General features: G+C 48.9%; 1 protein-coding gene across 2 annotated transcripts in view; it reads right to left on the bottom strand.

Moving 5' to 3' along the window:
• The window catches only part of LOC137531643 (protein SSUH2 homolog), a 125,757-nt gene that overhangs the window by 85,713 nt on the left and 14,492 nt on the right, over window positions 1–25,552 (bottom strand). For both annotated transcript variants that reach the window (XM_068251587.1, XM_068251586.1), the window contains exons 2-3: window positions 22,646–22,703; window positions 18,326–18,455 (exon numbers count right to left, since the gene is read on the bottom strand). In XM_068251587.1, coding sequence (XP_068107688.1) covers window positions 18,326–18,455; window positions 22,646–22,703 — 188 coding nt within the window. The remainder of the gene's footprint in view (window positions 1–18,325; window positions 18,456–22,645; window positions 22,704–25,552) is intronic.

Here is a 25,552-nt window from a genome sequence, read left to right as displayed (position 1 = left end):
GGTTCTGCGGCTAACTTCATAGATTATGATTTTGTAAAAAGAATGGGAATTCCCTTGCTCCTGTGAGACCGACAGATTTTGGTCACTGCAGTTGATAACTCTCCTTTGCAGAGTAACCAACCTCTTTCTCAAACCCCCTTGTTGGTGTGTAATGTAGGGGTGCTACACAAAGAGAGTTTACAATTCCTTGTTCTGCATATGGCAACCTTCACCATTATTCTAGGTATGCCTTGGTTACAACTTCACTCCCCTCAGATTGACTGAGCTTCAGGTCAGCTAAAGAGCTGGTCGGCCCATTGTCATCATCATTGTTTGGAGAAAGTAACCGTTTGTGCCACCAAGATTCAGGTTAAAGGCGTGCCAATACAGTACGCGGAATTCGCTGATGTGTTCTGTCCCAAATCCGCAGATAAACTCCCACCTCACCTTAGCTTCGATTGTCCCATTGATTTAAGATCTGGTTGTATGCCTCCTAGGGGTCACCTTTATAATCTGTCAGGACCTGAGAAAGTGGCAATGCAGGAGTACATCAAAGAGAATTTGGCCAAAGGCTTCATCTGGCCTTCCCGCTCACCAGCTGGGGCAGGATTCTTTTTCGTACAGAAAAAAGATGGAGGCCTCTGACCCTGCATTGACTATCGAGGGTTAAATAAGATTACAGTGAAAAATCGTTACCCATTGCTGCTGATTGATGATTTGTTCGCTCAGGTGACCAATGCCAGTATTTTTTCTAAATTGGATTTACGAGGTGCATACAACCTGGTACGGAATAGAGATGGTGACGAATGGAAGACGGCGTTCAACACGCCCGACGGGCACTACGAGTATCCGGTTATGCCCTTCGGGTTGTGTAACGCCCCTGCCGTCTTCCAGGAGTTGATTAATGAGGTTTTCAGGGAGGTGCTGGGGAAATTCGTGCTAGTGTATCTAGACGACATACTGATTTTTTCTCCTAATCTGACGGAACATCGTAAACATGTCAAATTCGTGTTAAAGAAATTAAGACAGAACTCACTCTATGCCAAGTTAGAAAAGTGCCTCTTCGAGGTTACGTCAGTTCTTTTTTTGGGTTATATTATTTCTATATCTGGTCTCTCCACGGATCTAGAGAAAGTCTCTGCTGTTTTGGAGTGACCACAACCTGTAGGTTTGAAGGCACTCCAAAGATTTTTGGGCTTTGCCAATTACTACAGGAGATTCATCAAAGGGTACTCCTCAGTAGTGTCACCCCTCACCAGTCTTACCAAGAAAGGGGCTGACACTTACCACTGGTCAACAGAGGCACATTCTGCTTTTTCTACACTGAAAAAAACTGTTCTGTTCTGCTCCCATTTTGAGACATGTGGATGTCATTAGTGTTGGGCGAACACCTAGATGTTCGGGTTCGCGAACGTTCGCCGAACATCGCCGCGATGTTCGTGTGTTCGCGCCGAACTCCGAACATAATGGAAGTCAATGGGGACCCGAACTTTCGTGCTTTGTAAAGCTTCCTTACATGCTACATACCCCAAATTAGCAGGATATGTGCACCTTGGGAGTGGGTACAAGAGGAAAAAAAATATTTGAAAAAGAGCTTATAGTTTTTGAGAAAATTGATTGTAAAGTTTCAAAGGAAAAACTGTCTTTTAAATGTGGAAAATGTCATGTTTCTTTGCACAGGTAACATGCTTTTTGTCGCCATGCAGTCATAAATGTAATACAGAGAAGAGGTTCCAGGAAAAGGTACCGGTAACGCTAACCCAGCAGCAGCAGCACACGTGATGGAACAGGAGCAGGCGCAGGAGGAGAAGGCCATGCTTTTTGAGACACAACAACCCAGGCCTTGCATGAGGACAAGAAGCGTGCGGATAGCATGCTTTTTACCGCCATGCAGTCATAAATGTAATAAAGATAAGAGGTTCAATAAACAGGGACCGGGCGTCAACGCTAACCCAGCAGCAGCAGACGTGATGGAACAGGAGGAGGCGCAGGAGGAGAAGGCCACGCTTTCAGGTGCAACTCAGGCCTTGCATGAGGACAAAAAAATGTGTGCGCAAAGCAATGCAATGAGTAGTTTTCAGGACACAATGGGCTATTCGGAGGAGCTATTCCCACCCCCACAATCTTCTACCTGTGAAAGGTCAATGGAACAGCCACAAATGTTGTGCCCGGATTCACAACCTTTTTCTGTGGAAAATGCACCTCGCACTGAAATGCAAGGCGAGGCCGAGGATGAACATGACGTCAACAACTCAACATGACGCAAAATGGGGGCGGAACAGAAAGCTGCTTTCAATGTTTTGAAGGCCTTAATTGCCTCCGGTGGCCAGTTAGATGCATCATTCATCACACCCAAATCCCAGAGCAATGTGTGCAGGAATTTGAATCGCAGGAGGTGTACCGAGATCATCTGGACAAGTGACCAAGTGACAAGTGACCAAGTGACAAGTGACAAAGTGAAAAGTGACAAAGTGACCAGTGACAAAGTGACAAAATGACAAAGTGACAAAATGACAAAGTGACAAGTGACAAGTGACAAAGTGACAAGTGACAAAGTGACAAAGTGACAAGTGACAAAGTGACAAAATGACAAAGTGACAAAGTGACAAGTGACAAAGTGACAAAGTGACAAAGTGACAAAGTGACAAAATGACAAAATGACAAAGTGACAAGTGACAAGTGACAAAGTGACAAGTGACTAGTGTTGGGCGAACAGTTTTCGCCACTGTTCGGGTTCTGCAGAACATCACCCTGTTCGGGTGATGTTCGAGTTCGGCCGAACACCTGATGGTGTTCGGCCAAACCGTTCGGCCACATGGCCGAACTAAGAGCGCATGGCCGAACGTTACCCGAACGTTCGGCTAGCGCTGTGATTGGCCGAACGGGTCACGTGGTTCGGACCCGAACGCGCTCTGATTGGCCGAACTGTCACGTGGTTCGGGTAAATAAATACCCGAACCACGTCATATCTCCGCCATTTGTCTGTGGGTTTAGCTTTGGGTAGGCAGGCAGGGTAGTTCGCGCTCCAGCCACGCTAGCCAGGGTCCCCCCTGTCATTGTGTCGCTGCTGGGAACAGTAGTACACCGCTTGCTCAGCCACACTATATAGCATTCTGTTTACTGCCACTCTGTGTACCTCGCTCAGCCACATTATATAGCATTCTGTTCACTGTTCTGTGTCTGCTGGGAATAGTGGTACACCGCTCGCTCAGCCACACTATATAGCATTCTGTTTACTGTTCTGTGTCTGCTGGGAATAGTGGTACACCGCTCGCTCAGCCACACTATATAGCATTCTGTTCACTGTTCTGTGTCTGCTGGGAATAGTGGTACACCGCTCGCTCAGCCACACTATATAGCATTCTGTTTACTGTTCTGTGTCTGCTGGGAATAGTGGTACACCGCTCGCTCAGCCACACTATATAGCATTCTGTTTACTGTTCTGTGTCTGCTGGGAATAGTGGTACACCGCTCGCTCAGCCACACTATATAGCATTCTGTTTACTGTTCTGTGTCTGCTGGGAATAGTGGTACACCGCTCGCTCAGCCACACTATATAGCATTCTGTTCACTGTTCTGTGTCTGCTGGGAATAGTGGTACACCGCTCGCTCAGCCACACTATATAGCATTCTGTTTACTGTTCTGTGTCTGCTGGGAATAGTGGTACACCGCTCGCTCAGCCACACTATATAGCATTCTGTTTACTGTTCTGTGTCTGCTGGGAATAGTAGTACACCGCTCGCTCAGCCACACTATATAGCATTCTGTTTACTGCCACTCTGTGTACCTCGCTCAGCCACATTATATAGCATTCTGTTCACTGTTCTGTGTCTGCTGGGAATAGTGGTACACCGCTCGCTCAGCCACACTATATAGCATTCTGTTTACTGTTCTGTGTCTGCTGGGAATAGTGGTACACCGCTCGCTCAGCCACACTATATAGCATTCTGTTTACTGTTCTGTGTCTGCTGGGAATAGTAGTACACCGCTCGCTCAGCCACACTATATAGCATTCTGTTTACTGCCACTCTGTGTACCTCGCTCAGCCACATTATATAGCATTCTGTTCACTGTTCTGTGTCTGCTGGGAATAGTGGTACACCGCTCGCTCAGCCACACTATATAGCATTCTGTTTACTGTTCTGTGTCTGCTGGGAATAGTGGTACACCGCTCGCTCAGCCACACTATATAGCATTCTGTTCACTGTTCTGTGTCTGCTGGGAATAGTGGTACACCGCTCGCTCAGCCACACTATATAGCATTCTGTTTACTGTTCTGTGTCTGCTGGGAATAGTGGTACACCGCTCGCTCAGCCACACTATATAGCATTCTGTTTACTGTTCTGTGTCTGCTGGGAATAGTGGTACACCGCTCGCTCAGCCACACTATATAGCATTCTGTTTACTGTTCTGTGTCTGCTGGGAATAGTAGTACACCGCTCGCTCAGCCACACTATATAGCATTCTGTTTACTGCCACTCTGTGTACCTCGCTCAGCCACATTATATAGCATTCTGTTCACTGTTCTGTGTCTGCTGGGAATAGTGGTACACCGCTCGCTCAGCCACACTATATAGCATTCTGTTTACTGTTCTGTGTCTGCTGGGAATAGTGGTACACCGCTCGCTCAGCCACACTATATAGCATTCTGTTTACTGTTCTGTGTCTGCTGGGAATAGTAGTACACCGCTCGCTCAGCCACACTATATAGCATTCTGTTTACTGCCACTCTGTGTACCTCGCTCAGCCACATTATATAGCATTCTGTTTACTGTTCTGTGTCTGCTGGGAATAGTGGTACACCGCTCGCTCAGCCACACTATATAGCATTCTGTTTACTGTTCTGTGTCTGCTGGGAATAGTGGTACACCGCTCGCTCAGCCATACTATATAGCATTCTGTTTACTGTTCTGTGTCTGCTGGGAATAGTGGTACACCGCTCGCTCAGCCACACTATATAGCATTCTGTTTACTGTTCTGTGTCTGCTGGGAATAGTAGTACACCGCTCACCCGCCACTGTATAGCATTGTGCTCTGTGTCGCTGCTGGGAATAGTGGTACTGTATAGCATTTCTGTACTGCCACTGTACTGCTGCCAGTCAGCGTGTACTGTAAGGATAAGTGAAATGAGGAAGAAATCCGGTGAAAGAGGGAGGGGCAAGGGAAGAGGTGTTTCCCCTGACGGTTCACGTACAGGCCACAGGGGAGCACCCAAGAAAACACACTCAATACCGCCCATGTTGTCCAGGACAACAACCCTCACAAATCCAAAAGAACAGGACCAGATAATTACTTGGATGACCTCTCAAGCGTCCAGCAGTGGGTTAAGCAGCACCAGCACATCACGCACGAGGTCCGAGTCCTCAGCCAGTTACAAGGAGCCAGTGGGCACAAAGCTGACACAACCGGCAGCGACACCACGCACACAACTGCCAGATAACCAGTCCGATTAATTACCTCAGGACACAATGGGGTATTCGCAGGAGCTATTCCCAGCCCAACAAACTTCCTCCTTTCAAAGGTCAATGGAGGAACAGCCAGAAATGTTGTGCCTTGATTCACAACCGTTAACTGTGGGAAATGCACCGCGCACTGAAATACAAGGCGAGTCCGAGGAGGACTCGGAAACCCAAATCCCAGAGCAATTTGGGCAGGAGGGGTTGCAATTGCAGGAGGTCGGCCGACAAGATCTGGAAGACGACGTTGGAGTGTGCTGCGCAGAGGTTGTTGTGGGGAGCTCTACTCCACGGCGGCGGCCCACAATGACATATGACGAGTTTGAGGAGATGGAAGAGGAGGGTATGGACAATGTGGACAGAGACCCAGATTTTGTTTGTGAACGAGAACATCGCCGTCGTAGCAGCAGCACAGATGAGTCTGTTGAAGAACCCACTGCTGCACGAGTTCGCCTTGTGCCACAAGGTAGGCGGCGCGCTATTTCAGGCACCACAAGCGTGGAAGTTCAAGTGAGAGGCAAAAGAGGAGCAAACAGAAATCGCCAGCAAGGAGGCAGGTGCTCCAAAGTCTGGGCTTTCTTTGAAGACTGCACTGAGGATGTTACCATGGCGATTTGCAAGGTGTGCAAGACCCGCCTGAGCAGGGGGAAAAGTATTAACAACCTCTCCACCACCAGCATGAGCCGTCACATGCTATCCAAACATCCCACTCTGTGGGCAAACGCGTCAGGACAGGGTACCAGCAACAACACTGCCTCCCTTGGGTTCACCAGACTCACCACCAGACCCGCCTCAGCAGCAGCAGTAGCCCAGCCATTGCGTGGTTCACAACATTCACAAACATCAGACGACGCTGACACTGTCACTTTCCGGAGTAGTGCTCTTGAGGTCTCCCAGTGTTCATCAAACACAACAACCAACAGCCCTTCCGTGTGCAGCGCTACGGTTCAGTTGTCTGTGTCGGAGATGTTTGAGCGCAAGAGGAAATTGCCAGCAAATGACCCCCGGGCCGTGGCAGTAACAGCCAGCATAGCCAAGCTTCTGGCCTGCGAAATGCTGCCATATCGAGTGGTGGAGACAAACAGCTTCAAGGGCATGATGTCAGTGGCCATCCCACGTTACGTGGTTCCCAGCCGCTACCACTTTGCGCGCTCTGCAGTGCCTGAGTTGCATGAGCACGTGGTCAGCAAAATAACCCGAAGCTTGAAGAATGCCGTTGCCTGCAAGGTTCACCTCACCACTGACACCTGGACGAGTGCGTTCGGCCAGGGTCGATACATCTCCCTTACCGCGCACTGGGTGAACCTTGTGGAGCCTGGCAGCGATTCCTCACCTGCTACGGCGCGGGTGTTGCCCACGCCGCAAACAGCTGCACCGCCGTCCCTCCCACTGGATAACAACAGCAGCACCTACCTCTCTGACTCCTTCTCCTCCAACGCATCTCAAAGCTGTACCTCATCCGGAAACGCTAACCCAGCAGCAGTAGGATCGTGGAAGCAGTGCAGCACAGCTGTTGGCATGCGTCAGCAAGCGTTGCTGAAGCTAATCTGCCTTGGGGATAAGCAGCACACAGGGGAGGAAATTTGGAGGGGAATAAAGGAACAGACGGATTTGTGGCTGGCACCGCTGGACCTGAAACCGGGCATGGTTGTGTGTGATAATGGGAGTAATCTCATTCGCGCTTTAAGGTTGGCTAAGCTGACACACATCCCTTGCCTGGCGCACGTGATGAACCTAGTAGTTCAGCGGTTCCTGAGGACATACCCAGGCATGGCCGATCTTCTGTTGAAGGTGCGTCGAGTGGCCAAACATTGTAGAAATTCCAGTACTGCTTCGGGGGCACTCGCCAAGATGCAGGAGCGCTTCAATCTCCCCCACCATCGCTTGCTGTGTGATGTCCCTACACGCTGGAATTCTACGCTGCACATGCTAGCCCGCTTTTGCGAGCAGAAGAGTGCAGTGGTCCAGTACATGACGGCGCAGTACCGAGGCGCATCCGGCCAGCTGCCAAGCTTCTGTGGATCCGATTGGGCCAACATGTTGGACCTCTGCCAAGTCCTCCAAAATTTTGAGCAATCCACGTTGCTTGTGAGCAGTGACAACTCTTCAGTCAGCATTACCATACCACTGCTGTGTTTACTGAAGAGGTCGATGTTAAAAATCAAGGAAACAGCTGTCATGATGCAGCTGGGGGAATCTGAAGGAGAAAACGATCAGCGTGATGGTACCAACATCAGGCCATCCGCCTCAGGGAACGCTGGCCCCAGCAGCTATGACGAAGAAGAGGAGGAGGAACAGCTGGAGTTGGAGCAGGAATTTCATGCCACCACTGACGAGGGCCAGAGCGGTGCACGTTGGACTTCCACAATTCAACGCGAATGGTCAGCAGAAGCAGACCAGGAGGAAGGTGACGACTATGATGCATCACAACAACTATCACAACGCTCACAAGAGGATGATGAGGATTCTGGTAGGACTCTGGCACACATGGCTCAATTCATGCTAGACTGCATTGAACGTGACCCACGCATTGTGCGCATTCTGGACAACACCAATTACTGGGTTTATACCCTTCTGGATCCACGGTACAAACACAATGTTCCAAAACTGCTTGAAGAAAGAGTCAGACAGGTCAAAATGGAAGAATACCAGCAGGCCCTTGTGGAGACTTTAGAGAGGAGATTGACATCCTCCCCCTCCTCTAGCCAGTTGTACGCAGACAGACTGACTTCCGCAAACCCAGGACGACCAGGAGGGCAGCAAACAACGCAAGCCGCAGCTAGTACCCAAAAGGGAACGGTATCGGCAGTGTCCTTGGAGTGGGAACATTTTCTGACACCCATGCAGCAGCAGCCCACTGAACAGCAAGCGTGCAGATCCACCTCCAACACCGATCGCCTGGAGAAGATGGTCAAGGACTACATGTCAGATGACGTAGCTGTGTCGAACAATCCATCTGCACCCTTCAACTATTGGGTATCGAAGCTAGACACCTGGCACGAACTGGCAATGTACGCAATAGAGGTGCTGGCTTGCCCGGCAGCCAGCGTTATGTCGGAACGCTGTTTCAGTGCTGCCGGAGGCATCATCACAGATCGGCGTATCCGCCTCTCTACAGAAAATGCAGACCGTCTGACTCAAATTAAAATGAATCAATCCTGGATTGGAAATGACTACGCAACACTCCAGGACCCCAACCAAGTAACATGACCAATGAACATCTGGGATGGTGTAGCGTTTCCGGTCCCTGTTTATTGAACCTCTCATCTGTATTACATTTATGACTGCATGGCGGCAAAAAGCATTGCTGCTTTATCCGCACACTTTTTGTCCTCATGCAAGGCCTGGGTGTTTGTGTCTCAAAAACCGTGGCCTTCTCCTCCTGCGCCTGCTCCTGTTCCATCACGTCTGCTGCTGCTGGGTTAGCGTTGCCGCGTGGTCCCTGTTTATTGAACCACTTATCTTTATTACATTTATGACTGCATGGCGGTACAAAGCATGCTATCCGCACGCTTCTTGCCCTCATGCAAGGCCTGGGTTGTTGTGTCTCACAAAGCGTGGCCTTCTCCTCCTGCGCCTCCTCCTGCTCCATCACGTCTGCTGCTGCTGGGTTAGCGTTGCCGCGTGGTCCCTGTTTATTGAACCACTTATCTTTATTACATTTATGACTGCATGGCGGTACAAAGCATGCTATCCGCACGCTTCTTGCCCTCATGCAAGGCCTGGGTTGTTGTGTCTCACAAAGCGTGGCCTTCTCCTCCTGCGCCTCCTCCTGTTCCATCACGTCTGCTGCTGCTGGGTTAGCGTTGCCGCGTGGTCCCTGTTTATTGAACCACTTATCTTTATTACATTTATGACTGCATGGCGGTACAAAGCATGCTATCCGCACGCTTCTTGCCCTCATGCAAGGCCTGGGTTGTTGTGTCTCACAAAGCGTGGCCTTCTCCTCCTGCGCCTCCTCCTGTTCCATCACGTCTGCTGCTGCTGGGTTAGCGTTGCCGCGTGGTCCCTGTTTATTGAACCACTTATCTTTATTACTTTTATGACTGCATGGCGGTAAAAAGCATGCTATCCGCACGCTTTTTGTCCTCATGCAAGGCCTGGGTTGTTGTGTCTCACAAAGCGTGGCCTTCTCCTCCTGCGCCTCCTCCTGTTCCATCACGTCTGCTGCTGCTGGGTTAGCGTTGCCGCGTGGTCCCTGTTTATTGAACCACTTATCTTTATTACATTTATGACTGCATGGCGGTACAAAGCATGCTATCCGCACACTTCTTGCCCTCATGCAAGGCCTGGGTTGTTGTGTCTCACAAAGCGTGGCCTTCTCCTCCTGCGCCTCCTCCTGTTCCATCACGTCTGCTGCTGCTGGGTTAGCGTTGCCGCGTGGTCCCTGTTTATTGAACCACTTATCTTTATTACATTTATGACTGCATGGCGGTAAAAAGCATGCTATCCGCACGCTTTTTGTCCTCATGCAAGGCCTGGGTTGTTGTGTCTCACAAAGCGTGGCCTTCTCCTCCTGCGCCTCCTCCTGTTCCATCACGTCTGCTGCTGCTGGGTTAGCGTTGCCGCGTGGTCCCTGTTTATTGAACCACTTATCTTTATTACATTTATGACTGCATGGCGGTACAAAGCATGCTATCCGCACGCTTCTTGCCCTCATGCAAGGCCTGGGTTGTTGTGTCTCACAAAGCGTGGCCTTCTCCTCCTGCGCCTCCTCCTGTTCCATCACGTCTGCTGCTGCTGCTGCTGCTGCTGCTGGGTTAGCGTTGCCGGTCCCTGTTTATGGAACCTCTTATCTTTATTACATTTATGACTGCATGGCGGTACAAAGCATGCTATCCGCACGCTTCTTGCCCTCATGCAAGGCCGGGGTTGTTGTATCTCACAAAGCGTGGCCTTCTCCTCCTGCGCCTCCTCCTGTTCCATCACGTGTGCTGCTGCTGGGTTAGCGTTACCGGTCCCTTTTCCTGGAACCTCTTATATGTATTACATTTATGACTGCATGCCGGCAAAAAACATGTTACCTGTGCAAAGAAAACAGACATTTCCCGCATTTAAAAGACAGTTTTCCCTTTGAAACTTTAAAATCGATTTTCTCAAAAACTATAAGCTCTTTTTGCTAATTTTTTTTTCCTCTTGTACCCACTCCCAAGGTGCACATACCCTGTAAATTTGGGGTATGTAGCATGTAAGGAGGCTTTACAAACCACAAAAGTTCGGGTCCCCATTGACTTCCATTATGTTCGGAGTTCGGGTCGAACACCCGAACATCGCGGCCATGTTCGGCCTGTTCGGCCCGAACCCGAACATCTAGATGTTCGCCCAACACTACAAGTGACAAGTGACAAAGTGACAAGTGACAAAGTGACAAAGTGACAAAGTGACAAGTGACAAGTGACAAAGTGACAAAATGACAAAGTGACAAAGTGACCAGTGACAAAGTGACAACTGAGAGGTTGTTCTGGGGAGCTCCACTGCACTCAGTCGCATATGAGGACAGGTCTCGTCGGGACTGCTGATCCTCCTCAGCTTGCTCAAAGCCTTGAGGGTTCCTGAAGATCCTCTGCTTGGAGTTCGCCGGGGTTCAGCTTGGTGTCGGGGTCGGCGGCGTCCTCCTCACTCCAACGTGGCAGATCTTCTGTTGAAGGAAAAAAAAAAAAACATTGTTAAAAGTCCAGTACCGCTTCTGAAGGACTCACCAAGAGATGCAGGAGCGCTTCAATCTAGCGCACCATCGCTCGCTGGGTGATGTCCCTCCCTACGCGCTGGAATTCTACGCTGCACATGCTAGCATGCTTTTGCGCAGTGCCGAGGCGCATTCCAGCAGCTAGCTACCAAGCTTCTGTGGATCTGATTGGGCCACCATGTTGGATCTCTGCCAAGTCCTCCAAAATTTTGAGCAATCCACGTTGCGTGACTGAGCAGTGACAACTCTACAGTCAGCATTACAATACCACTGCTGTGTTTACTGAAGAAATCAATGTTGAAGATGGAAAACCGCTGGCATGATGCAAGTGGGGGATTCTGAAGATGAAAACGATCAGCGTGATGATACCAACATCAGGCAACCTGCCTCAGGAAACGCTGGTCCCAGCTATGACAAAGAACAGGACGAGGAACAGCTGGAGTTGGAGCAGGAATTGGATGCCCCCACTGCCGAGGGACAGAGCGGTGCACGTTGGACTTCCACAATTTAGCGGGAATGGACAGCAGAAGAGGAAGAAAGTGATGCTGGTGACGAATATGGTGCATCACAACAATCACAACGTTCACAAGAACATGAAGACAGAGGAGTCTGGGAGGACTCTCTGGCACACATGGCTCAATTCATGCTAGACTGCATTGAACGCGGCCCGCGCAGTATTCACTATTCATTATTATTCATTATTCTGGAATCTGGACAACACCAATTACTGGGTTTATACCCAGTTTATACAAACACAATGTTAAAAAACTGATTGAAGAAAGTGTCAGACAGGTCAAAAATGGAACAATTCCAGCAGGCCCTTGAGGATGGAGACTTTAGAGAGGAGATTGACATCCTCCTCCTTCTCTAGCCAGTTGTACGCCGACAGACTGACTTCAGCAAACCCAGGAGGACCAGGAGGGCAGCAAAGAACACAAGCTGCTGCTAGTGCCGAAAAGGGAATGGTATTGGCAGTGTCCTTGGAGTGGGAACATTTTCTGACACCCATGCAGCAGCCCACAGAACAGCAATCGGGCAGTTCCACGTCCTCCAACACCAATCTCCTGGAGAAGATGGTCAAGGTCCAGGACTACATGTCAGATGGCGTAGCTGTGTTGAACAATCCATCTGCAGACAGACGGTGAGTGTGACAGGCAGCACAGAAGGACCATGGCAACTCACTCATAGTACCACAGTTTGATAGTGCTGCCCAAAAAATTATATGGATCCGTGGACCCGGGCACTGCGGGCAGTACTGGGAAGTGGGAACGCAGATTTTAGTACCTAAACACACGATACAACATGTTTTCCGGGGTCGGACTCTGAGGCACATACAGATGGTCCCGATCATCATCCTCATCATACAACTCTTCTCCTGAGTCTGACCCACCCACCACCTCTGCCACCCCAACATCCCCAGACACAGACCCCTCATCGTCCTCAACATTAACTTGGGATGCTGGCCTGAGCCAGACCTCCTCCTCCACATCAGGCCCCATCATCTCCTCAATGGCAGCCCTCATTAATCGCTCTGGCGACGGACCGATGGACACAATGTTCTCCTCCGGGGAGGGCTGCTGCTGACCACTGGCTGCTGGGGTGGATGTTATAGCTTGCGTGGGGCGTTGGCTGTTGCTGTTGTTGGGAGTGCTGCTCACAGCGGAGGTCTCTGAGGAACTCATGGTGAGCTCATATAGTGGTTGGCGGTGAGTGGAGTATTACTGATCCCAGCAATATACACACTGACTGGCAGAGTACGCAATGCTATATAGTCTGGCTGAGCGGTGTACACAGAGTGGCAATACACACAATGCTATATAGTCTGGCTGAGCGGTGTACACAGAGTGGCAGTAAACAATGCTATATAGTCTGGCTGAGCGGTGTACACAGAGTGGCAGTAAACAATGCTATATAGTGTGGCTGAGCGTTGTACACAGAGTGGCAGTAAACAATGCTATATAGTCTGGCTGAGCGTTGTACACAGAGTGGCAGTAAACAATGCTATATAGTGTGGCTGAGCGTTGTACACAGAGTGGCAGTAAACAATGCTATATAGTCTGGCTGAGCGGTGTACACAGAGTGGCAGTACACACAATGCTATATAGTCTGGCTGAGTGGTGTACACAGAGTGGCAGTAAACAATGCTATATAGTCTGGCTGAGCGGTGTACACAGAGTGGCAGTAAACAATGCTATATAGTCTGGCTGAGCGGTGTACACAGAGTGGCAGTACACACAATGCTATATAGTCTGGCTGAGCCGTGTACACAGAGTGGCAGTACACACAATGCTATATAGTCTGGCTGAGCGGTGTACACAGAGTGGCAGTAAACACAATGCTATATATATCGTGGCTGAGCGAGGTACACAGTGGCAGTACACACAATGCTATATAGTCTGGCTGAGCGGTGTACACAGAGTGGCAGTAAACACAATGCTATATATAGCGTGGCTGAGCGAGGTACACAGTGGCAGTACACACAATGCTATATAGTCTGGCTGAGCCGTGTACACAGAGTGGCAGTAAACACAATGCTATATATAGTGTGGCTGAGCGAGGTACACAGTGGCAGTAACCAATGCTATATATAGTGTGGCTGAGCGAGCGGTGTACTACTGTTCCCAGCAGCGACACACAATGACTGGGGGGGACCCTGGCTAGCGTGGCTGGAGAGCGAACTACCCTGCCTGCCTACCCAAAGCTAAACCCACAGACAAATGGCGGAGATATGACGTGGTTCGGGTATTTATTTACCCGAACCACGTGACCGTTCGGCCAATCACAGCGCTAGCCGAACGTTCGGCCATGCGCTCTTAGTTTGGCCATGTGGCCGAACGGTTTGGCCGAACACCTGATGGTGTTCGGCCGAACTCGAACATCACCCGAACAGAACCTGAACAGTGGCGAACACTGTTCGCCCAACACTAGATGTCATCTTCCCCTTTATAGTGGAGGTCGATGCCTCAGAGGTCGGGGTTGGGGCTGTACTGTCTCAACGCTCTGGTTTGCAGGGCAAACTTCACCCGTGTGCCTACTTTTCTCGTAGGTTCTCTCCTGCAGAGAAGAACTACGATATTGGCAACCGAGAGCTTTTGGCCATTAAATTAGCCTTTGAAGAATGGCGACATTGGCTGGAAGGGGCAGAGCATACTATCACAGTCAAAACGGATCATAAGAACTTGGAGTACATAGAAGGGGCATCGACAGGCCCATTGGTCTTTATTCTTTTCAAGATTCAGATTTGTCATAACGTATACACCAGGTAGTAAGAACGTCAAAGCTGACGCCCTATCTAGGTGTTTCGAGCCCGAGACAGTGCAACCTTCAACCCCTGAAACCATCCTACCTCAGAAAGTAGTCTTGGCAGCTACTGAGACCTGGAAGGACTGGACGGCTACTCTGGGTCATTTTCAACAGGATGTTCCAGAGGGGAAGCCTGAGGGAGTTATGTTTGTACCACTGCCTTTCCGCCTGCGACTCTTACAACTGTTCCATTCCCATAAAAATGCGGGGCATCCTGGGGCTGCCAGAACTCAGGCTTTGTTGGCTAGATGCCCTTGGTGGCCTACGCTAGCAACAGATTGTAAGAGAGTGTGCAGTTTGTGCTAGAAGCAAGCCCTCTCACCAGGCACCAGTGGGTACACTACAACCCTTACCAGTGCCAAATGAACCATGGACTCATTTGTCAATGGACTTTGTAGGAGAACTCCCCAAGTCTGAGGGCAAGACGGTCATTTGGGTGGTAGTAGGTTCAGTAAGATGGCTCATTTTGTCCCGTTGAAAGGACGCCCAGGAGTTAGCTGATCTCTTCATCCAGCACGTTTTTCGGCTGCATGGCATTCCGGAGAATGTGGTGTCAGATCTGGGAGTCCAGTTCGTGTCAAAATTTTGGAAAGCCTTTTGCCATCAGCTGGGTATGGACCTTTCATTTTCATCAGGCTACCACCCACAGACCAATTGGTCAGACCGAGAGAGTTAACCAGTCCCTTGAGCAGTTTTTCAGATGTTATGTGCAAATTCAGCGAATGGCAAAAACTTTACTCAATCAGACTGTGCAGATGCACAGTCCGATTGGGTAAAGTTTTTGCCATTCGCGTAATTTGCACATAACAATCTGAAGAGTTCCTCTTCTGGATTCTCCCTGTTTCAGGTAATTTCGGGAAGATCTCCCAAGTTTGCGCCGTTACCTGTGGCATCTACCCCATTTCCGGCCCTGGAGGATTGGCAGAGGGCATTGAGGGAGATTTGGGGAATGGTTAAGAGGAATTTGGGGAAAGCCTTCGAGACTCAGAAGAAACAGGCAGATAAGAGGCGGTCTGTAGAGTGGAAGTTTTCTCCAGGGGACATGGTGTGGGTATCTACTCGGCATTTAGCTTTAAAACAACCATCGCCTAAGCTAGGACCTAGATTTGTGGGACCATACCCAGTGGCCAGAAAGATTAATAATGTCACTTATGCGATTGATCTCCCAGCCAGCATGAGAGGTGTGAGATTATTCCATGTGTCTCTGTTGAAGCCTGCAGTGCATGTGGATTCCTCTCCCCCCCCCCCCCCCCTGTGATGGTTGACGACCAACCTGAGTATGAGATCGAGAAGATTCTAGATTCTCGCTCAGTGCAAAATTCTGTGCAGTATCTGGTCAACTGGAAGGGGTATGGTCTGGAGGAGAGAACTTGGGTGCCGGAGTGTCGCATGCATGCTGAAGAATTAAAGAAATAGTTTCATGACTTACACCCTGAGATGCCGGGTAGGAAGTGTCCGGAGTCCACTCCTCAGGGGGGGGTACTGTAATGAATAGTGGAGATGCCGCCGCGTGGGCAAGCGGCATGGCGGCTATCTCCGCGTTCCAGCCGGCGGCTTCTGCCGCGCAGCAACATGCTGCTGGTTCGCCTGGTCCTTCTAGTGCACACAGATTGAGAGCTACGCGCGCATGCGCCAGGCGACAGGACCTTTATGCTAGCAGAAGGGGAGTCAGCTGATCAAGCCGATCAGCTGATCCCAGCTATGCTCCGGATTGGCTGAGTGACTGGGGCTGTGCTGTGGAGCGCTCTGGGTATATATAGGACTTGTCTGTCAGTTGCAAGTTGTCTGCTGTTGCGAATGCTTCCGTGTGAGCGCTCAGACCCCAGTCAGATCTTACAGTGTGTTACAACCAGGCGGAGCCTGGAATTCACACTTAGTCAGATTCCATTGATAGCCTTAAAAGTATTATTGTATTGTGTATGTATTGGACTAGTTCCCAGGTGTTGAGACCAAGGACCTCACACCTAAGACTAGGAGATTGCTACATTGTTACTGTTTATCTGTTAGACTAGTTCCCAGGTGTTGAGACCAAGGACCTCACACCTAAGACTAGGAGATTGCTACATTGCTACTGTTATCTGTTAGACTAGTTCCCAGGTGTTGAGACCAAGGACCTCACACCTAAGACTAGGGTTGAGAGATATACTGTTACCTGTTATGATCTCTGGCTTTCCTGACCACTCTCCTGCTTACTCATTCGATACCTTTGCCTATCTGATTACCTGTTGCCAACCTTGCCTGTACCCGGATACCGAATCAGTCTTCCGTCTCTGTACTTTATCTGTCTGTGTGTTGCCGACCTGGCTTGTCTGACCTTTCTGGCTGTCACTCATTCCTTGGGCGATCAGCCTTACTTTACTATCCGTGACACTTGCTCTCCAGGTGTTCATTAGTTGCAAGGGTCACCTGCTCCTCAGAAAGACCATCTTGCAGTTCAGTCAGTGGTCTCTACCCCTTAGGAGTCCACTGGCTGCAGTACAGTCTGATTCCCAGTCCATCAGGGAATCCTTGACTGCAGCACAGTCTGATTCCCTGCCCCTCAAGGAACCCTTGGCTGCAGCCCGATCACATCTCTCACTTCACCAGTTACCACTCTTGCAGCCCAGTCAGTGGTCCCTGCCCCTCAGGTGTCCACTGGCTGCAGTACCATCTGATTCCCTGCTCATCAGGGAATCCTCGGCTGCAGTTCTATTATCCCTCTCTTTCACTCAGTTCTCTCTCCTGCAGCCCAGGCAGTGGTCCCTGCTCCTCAGGTGTCCACTGGCTGCAGTACTTTCCAAGGTTCCCTGCTCCTCAGGGAATTCTTGGCTGCAGTACAGTCTGTATCTCCTCCACATAAGGAGATCATCTTCAGCACAGTCAGTGGCAACCTGTCCCTCAGGGGTCCACTGGCTGCAGTGCAGTCTGATTCCCTGCTCTTCAGGGAATCATTGGCTGCAGTGGTGTCTGTATCTCCCGCTCCTTGGGAGATAACCTCTCTAATTACTGTTGCACCAAACACTTTATCACATTGGGTGTCCTGTGTCTAGCTATACTAGTATTATTGGTGATTCTGCAGATCACCATATAATCAGGTATAGCATCTGTATTATTGGTGATACTGCAGATCACCAATAATCAGAAAAAACTCTGTGTTGCTGACACCAATCGTTACAGCCATACATTGTGATATGAACAAAATTTAAATGATATAATAACCGAGACATACGGGCAAATAAAATACATAGGTTTTAATTATGGTAGCGTGGATGTTTTTAAAGGTATAATGGCCGAAAACTGAGAAATAATGAATTTTTTCCATTTTTTTCTTATTAATCCTGTTAAAATGCATTTTTGGTAAAGTGGCTCTTAGCAAAATGTACCACCCACAGAAAGCCTAATTAGTGGTGGAAAAAAACAAGATATAGATCAATAAATTGTGATAAGTAGTAATAAAGTTATTAGCGAATGAATGGGAGGTGAATATTGCTCCGATGCAGAAGGTGAAAAATCCCCGTGGGCTGAAATGGTTAATTTTATATGATTTTTTACTTTTTTGTCCCCAAGCTCATTGTAATATTATTTCTAATGCCAAAGATAGTCAAGTACCCCTTGAACCCAACACAAAATGTGTACCACACGTTGAGAACTTAGGTACTAGAGTATCATGCTGTTAAATGCACACACATTGTCAGAGCAGGCAACCTAGGCAGTTGCCTGGGGCCTTGCGGCTGTCAAGGGGCCCACCAGCCACCCTCTCTGACCGCTTTCCACTTTACCTTACCAAAAAGACCACAAGGGGGCTCCAAATCTACTACCCTGTCTAGGGTCCCATTACATCGTAATCCATGTCCGCATATCGTCTCACGAGGATTTTGCAGCATAGCCACAGAATAAATGGTTTCCCCCGTCCCCACTTACTCGGTACAGAGGCATCTGGGATAACTCGTCAATGATCAGGTCCTCAGCTCTGGGGGTCTGGCAGCAGCATTTGGAGGACAAATCTCGCAACACCGCCTGGCTAACCATGTCCTCTGTGATGTCCACCTTCCTGGAGATAAGAGAAATTATCTCATCAATATGATTTGTATTGGTTAAAGGACTCCTTAGCTGAGGGTCTCTATGGAGGTCCTGCATAGTTAAGAAGAACCTGCGGATGGTGGCTGCTGCCTGTTGAGCTGGTTCATCAGAACAAGTTTGAAAAAAACAGAACTCCAGTTTTGTGGGGTTAAAAAAAAAAACATCAGCTGCAAATTCTTTAAAAGCAAACTTTGTCTCAGCTTACTTATATTGTGTAGAAAACTTACAAACAGGGGTGCAGAAAACAGGCAGGGCCCCGAGCGCTCACACTACCTGGGACCACCACCTGCAAGCTATACCCTAATGGGAGGAAGGAACAGCGGAGGCAGCTGCCCCCCCCCCCATATGCACTCACCACGAAGGCGAATACCCACTGCTTTCCCCTACAAACGTTTAACTAACAAACAAACAAACAAACAAAATGGTAATGCCTGGTACACATGATGCAATTTCCATTCAGATTGGCAGTCGAAACGATCATTTCTGACAGGTCTGCTAGATTCCCGATTGTTTTTCTGATCAATTTTCCAAATCACATCTATACAAATTTGATCATAAAAACGATCGGAAATCAGATTAGACCTGTCAGAAATTATCGATTTGACAGTTCCCCTGAGGAAGGCTGCTGGCCGAAATCCGGATCGGGATTTTAATCTTTGATATGTCAATAAACAAGCATTTGTCAGTAAGTACAATCATTGTGGGGTCTGTCCAACACTAGGCGCAGTCTGCACTATGGTGTGTCCCCTCTGTGCTTCCATATACAGGAATTGAGCCGACAGCATCCTGCATATCCTTTGAAGCGCAGAGCGCAGAGTGTGCGACATCACTGCTGGTGGAGAGACTCAGCGTCCTCAGTCAGATCCAGTACATCCGCGTGAGCGGTGTTTGTGCACATAGCACGGGACTTATGCCCACGGAGGACTTCATGTAACAGCAGGAGGTATTTCCCTTATACCTATGCTGTTTGCAGGTACTGTTTCCGCATATTTAATACAGCGGCTGGTTTTCAGGGACATTGCATCCTCCAGCCATCGAGCGCCAGGTCCTCCTGTGTTTACATTGACAGTCAATTTGATGAAAAATTGCATCGTGAGTACCAGGCAAAAGAACTTATTCCCAAGCAGAAAGGGGCTTTTAAAATGGTCAGCTGGGAAGCCTATTAGCAAATTTAACGTAATCCCGCGTGACGCGTACCCTCGTATGCGTCATCACGTAGAGGACGTGAGGTCAGAGAAAGGGCGGAAGTACCACAAGGGTACTACCGCTGAACCGCCCGCTGCCCGGCCTCAACGCGTCTCCTAGTAGTCACTGCCAGCCAGCCACAGCAGGTACTATTAACTTTCCGCAAACTTTACAGCAGGTACTATTAACTTTCCGCAAACTTTTTTTTATGGGGAAGCGGGCAGAGGGGGGAGCGCTAGCGGAGGGGGTGGGGGGAATTTCCGACCCCCCCCCCGCGATCGGGGCATGCTCCCCCCTTATGCCTGCGACCCCATAGGGGGGCCGTATTCGGGCGAACAGGGCCCTGTTCGGGGGGCATTGAGTAGTTCGGGCGAAGCCGAACTAAAAGGCCGAACACCATCAGGTGTTCGGCCGAACTCGAACATCACCCGAACAGGGTGATGTTCTGCAGAACCGGAACAGTGGCGAACACTGTTCGCCCAACACTACCTCTCACGTGCACTCGCGCCCGCGCAGTATGGAGGCGCCTGTCTTCAGGAGGACTTAGCTCCCGAAGACTATCAAATCCCCCACGGCGGGGTATTCAAAGGGGGGAGCCAGCGTGGCACCGAAGGCCCCGGGAGAGGAGAGGGAAGGCTCTATAGGACCCAGAGCCTTCCCTCTCCTTAGGCAAGTATCTGGCTTTTTTTTTTCAGCACGACTCCCAATGACTAAGAGAGGGAAGCCTCCGACCCCTTTTGAGGCTTCCCTCACTACTCCTTTATCCCCCGTTGCGGACTGCGGCCACCCTCCACATCAGGGCTCTTCTTCATTAAGAGTGGCCATGCAGTAGCCGCGTGAGCCAACCCCCGCATGCTCAGTAATACGGAGCTATTCCGCAGCCACACTATAGGAAGAGGAGTTGCATGGCCCCAATGTAATTAGAAGCAATGTCTTGTAGCTAATTTTCGGGGAGGAGGGGTGCGCTCAGCAACGGGGGACAAAGGAGTAGCGAGGGAAGCCTCAATAGGATCCTGAGGCTTCCCTCTCTTTAGGTAATTCTCTAATTTTGTACTCTTTAAAGGCACAGCAATGTGCTCCCAAATCTGCACTACCAAATTTTGCAAGGGCTGAACCGATTACACTTCTGCTCTATCTCCTGTAAACAATAAGGAGACATTCAGTTTACTACCTAATTGTATTGTCATGTGAAACTGAATTTCTCTTTATAGTTTAGTAGATAGTGTTATCAGTTCAGCCATAGCAAAATTTGGTACAACAGATATGGGTGCACATTGCTGTGCCGTTCCATTTTCTGATAGGCTTCCTTGCCATTTTAAAAGACACGTGCTGCTTGGAAATGAGCCCTTCTCATTCTGTTTTTGTTTTTTGTAAATTGCGCAAACACACCACAGTCATTCCACAATGTCCCCAACCAAGAATGTTAGATGACAAGTCCAATCCTCTTGCCAGCCACTGCCGACTTTCTGGAAAGGACATGGAGGCCTAGGCTATCTAATCAGGGCCGTAGCTACAGGGGAGCAGCACCTGTGACTGCAGGGGGCCCAGAGAGGAAAGAGGGCCGCGACTACTACTTTACACCCTCTGATAAAGAAGTCTATCCTCCAGATCAGGTGTTTTTGTGACATCGGTGTCACGGTGTGAAGATTAGGATGTCCACACTTGTTTTATGACCCTAGCAGGATGGGCCCCCAGGCTGTCAGTCCCTTTTTGGGAACCTTATCTCTCTGCTCCTCTTTCTTCCTTATTTGTCCCTCTTTCAGGACTGATGTACAGATCTGGCTCTTTTCCACTATGAAATGCGATCGCGATTCCGATCGCGATTCCGATCGCGATCGCGTTTCAATTTCCACCATGCGATTGCGATTGAGCTACTATACTCATTATAGTCCAGCTCAATCACATACAAAACGCGGCAGGACAACGATTGCGCTTTGACCAAAATCGCATCGCAATCGGATCGCACTAATGGAAATTGCTGCTGCAGTTTCCATTAGTTTAATGTACCTTGCGATTTGCGATCAGAAGCAAATCGCAAATCGCAGGCTAGTGGAAAAAGGCCCTAAATATCTGTATTTTGAAAAAGGTTTACTTGACTTCAAATAAACTTTATTCCCATCCTTCTGATATTGATATATTTCTTATTTTTACATGTTAATATGAAGAAAAATTAACCAGGATAGAAAGGACCCCCCCGAGGCTTTTTCACTAGCCCCTAAACACAAAATGTATAACTTGTAGATGTGGCCCACTGCACCATCAATTATCATCGGCCCGCTTATAGAATAGCAGTGCTGGCTCCACCCATCCACATACTGTAGAAACCAGCGAGCAATTATCCGCTGGCTTCCAATCCAATTCTGCATCAGGTGACAGTGCTGTCCAACTGGACAGCAGGTTGTCACCTGGGTATGCTTCACTGTCTGGTGCACAAAGTCTTTCTCTAGGTGCCACATGACTGAATGGAGGCTGCTGGGAGTTCTCCTTCTGGCATGATTGGGGGAAATCAATACATAGATTCAATGTAATGTTTTTAACATCATTTTATGTATGTTCCGGCCCCCCAACAGTCTGAAGTATGTTGACCCGGCTCTTGACCGAAAAAGTTTGGGGTCCTCTGCTCTATGGTATGCAAGACTTGGGGTGTGCTGTGGCTGTAATTAGGGGCTTGAAAGGGGCATGGCTTAAGTGTCCGTATTTCTTATCTTAAAAAGTTTGGAGGTATGTGTCAGGGTCACCAGGGGTAAGCTAGGGAAACTGTGGGAACATTCTGGGGCCCCAAAACTTTTGCTGGGGGGCCCCATGATTTGTAGTTACACCCCTGCATCTAATGATTAGTGCTGAACTAGAGTGGATTTTTACTTCTTCATAAAAAAATCATAGTACAGTTCAAGAGATAAAAAATAGTGGTGTCACAATGCTCATTGTGGTTAACCCAAGCTTTAGCTGAAAGAAGGAGAGGCATTCATGTCTTACCTGTAAAGTTGGAGACCTCCTATACAGGGAGGGTGACTGGCATTACTCTCCAGAATTTCTGATTGGTGGAAAATAAAAGGACAGTTACACTCGGTCAGTGATGCACATTTTATTGGATTTGCAGCTTCTCAAACATTTATTTAAAAAAAAATCTCATACTAACCTAAGAAGAGGGAAGCCTCTGGATCCTATAGAGCAATGTTCCCCAACCTTGTCCTCAAGGCCCACCAATGGTGCATGTTTTATATAAATCCACAGAGTAAGTTAATCAGCTCTGCTGCAACACTGATTACCCCACCTGTGATTGTGTGTGGTTTCCTGCAAAACATGTACTGTTGGAAGGCCTTGAGGACAGGGTTGGGGAACTCTGCAGAGGCTTCCCACAGTGTCCTCCAGTCCCTCTTTGCCGCTCGCAGACCCTCCAAAGATCACTGACAAGCGCTTGTTGATAATCTGACCGGGGCTGCGCTCCTTTTCAAGCAGGAGCAAGAGGAGAAGAGGAGCGCAGCCCCAATCAGGTGAATGGCAACAGGGAACCGGAAGCCTCATTAGGATCTATAAATGATACATACAGTGGCTTGCAAAAGTATTCGGCCCCCTTGAAGTTTTCCACATTTTGTCATATTACTGCCACAAACATGAATCAATTTTATTGGAATCCCACATGAAAGAACCAATACAAAGTGGTGTACATGTGAGAAGTGGAACGAAAATCATACATGCTTCCAAACATTTTTTACAAATAAATAACTGCAAAGTGGGGTGTGCATAATTATTCAGCCCCCTTTGGTCTGAGTGCAGTCAGTTGCCCACAGACATTGCCTGATGAGTGCTAATGACTAAATAGAGTGCACCTGTGTGTAATCTAATGTCAGTACTATTACAGCTGTTCTGTGACGGCCTCAGAGGTTGTCTAAGAGAATATTGGGAGCAACAACACCATGAAGTCCAAAGAACACACCAGACAGGTCAGGGATAAAGTTATTGAGAAATTTAAAGCAGGCTCAGGATACAAAAAGATTTCCAAAGCCTTGAACAACCCACAGAGCACTGTTCAAGCGATCATTCAGAAATGGAAGGAGTATGGCACAACTGTAAACCTACCAATTGCGCAAATGGTGGATCAGCGCAACACCAGGCCGCCTCCGAATGGCCTCCAATCAGAGGTGCGCTGAGCCCCCCCAGAAACTACAAACGCACCTTGAACCCAAACAGAAGCTCTGCATATACACCAAAAGCATGGCTGTTAAGTGGGAGCAGCTGACCAAAACATCCTCCTCCAGTGGTAGACAGGTCATGTGTATGCTCGGTGTGTATTATATCCCACAAGTGGGGCTTGCACTCTTTTGCAGGTAGGCACTTGCCTGTTTTTAAGGAGCGCTGTTCATTTCCTTGCTATGTACTAATTTAATTTGTTTTTGGTCAGCTGCTCCCACTTAACAGCCATGCTTTTGGTGTATATGCAGAGCTTCTGTTTGGGTTCAAGGTGCGTTTGTAGTTTCTGGGGGGGCTCAGCGCACCTCTGATTGGAGGCCATTTGGAGGCGGCCTGGTGTTGCGCTGATCCACTATTTGCGCAATTTTCAATTTTCAATTTTATTTGATTAGTCGCACCCAGGCTATGCATATACATAGGTTAGGATTTAGTTAGTGTTAGGCCCCTCCCATGGAGGATCGACTTCTTCGCAGTGGGAGGGACGAGTACTTAATAGGTTGCATGCAAGCTGTTACAGGAAACTAACATCCTCCTCCAGTGGTAGACAGGTCATGTGTATGCTCAGTGTGTATTATATTCCACAAGTGGGGCTTGCACTCTTTTGCAGGTAGGCACTTGCCTGTTTTTAAGTAGCGCTGTTCATTTCCTTGCTATGTACTAATTTAATTCGTTTTTGGTCAGCTGCTCCCACTTAACAGCCATGCTTTTGGTGTATATGCCGAGCTTCTGTTTGGGTTCAAGGTGCGTTTGTAGTTTCTGGGGGAGCTCAGCGCACCTCTGATTGGAGGCCATTCGGAGGCGGCCTGGTGTTGCGCTGATCCACCATTTGCGCAATTTTCAATTTTATTTGATTAGCCGCACCCAGGCTATGCATATACATAGGTTAGGATTTAGTTAGTGTTAGGCCCCTCCCATGGAGGATCGACTTCTTCGCAGTGGGAGGGACGAGTACTTAATAGGTTGCATGCAAGCTGTTACAGGAAACTAACATCCTCCTCCAGTGGTAGACAGGTCATGTGTATGCTCGGTGTGTATTATATCCCACAAGTGGGGCTTGCACTCTTTTGCAGGTATGCACTTGCCTGTTTTTAAGTAGCGCTGTTCATTTCCTTGCTATGTAAACCTACCAAGACAAGGCCGTCCACCTAAACTCACAGGCCAAACAAGGAGAGCGCTGATCAGAAATGCAGTCAAGAGACCCATGGTTACTCTGGATAAGCTGCAGAGATCTACAGCTCAGGTGGGGGAATCTGTCCATAGGACAACTATTAGTCGTGCACTGCACAAAGTTGGCCTTTATGGAAGAGTGGCAAGAAGAAAGCCATTGTTAACAGAAAAGCATAAGACGTCCGGTTTGCAGTTTGCCACAAGTCATGTGGGGGACACAGTAAACATGTGGAAGAAGGTGCTCTGGTCAGATGAGACCAAAATGGAACTTTTTGGACAAAATGCAAAACGCTATGTGGGGCGGAAAACTAACACTGCACATCACTCTGAACACACCATCCCCACTGTCAAATATGGTGGTGGCAGCATCATGCTCTGGGGGTGCTTCTCTTCAGCAGGGACAAGGAAGCTGGTCAGAGTTGATGGGAAGATGGATGGAACCAAATACAGGGCAATATTGGAAGAAAACTGTAATGGATTGCGGATACACCGCCGCGTGGTCTGAGAGCGAGGCGGCTGGTGCCG

Source organism: Hyperolius riggenbachi, chromosome 9 (assembly GCF_040937935.1).
Source record: "Hyperolius riggenbachi isolate aHypRig1 chromosome 9, aHypRig1.pri, whole genome shotgun sequence".
Classification (NCBI taxonomy): Eukaryota; Metazoa; Chordata; class Amphibia; order Anura; family Hyperoliidae; genus Hyperolius; species Hyperolius riggenbachi.
This window is presented reverse-complemented; position numbering and strand designations above follow the sequence as displayed.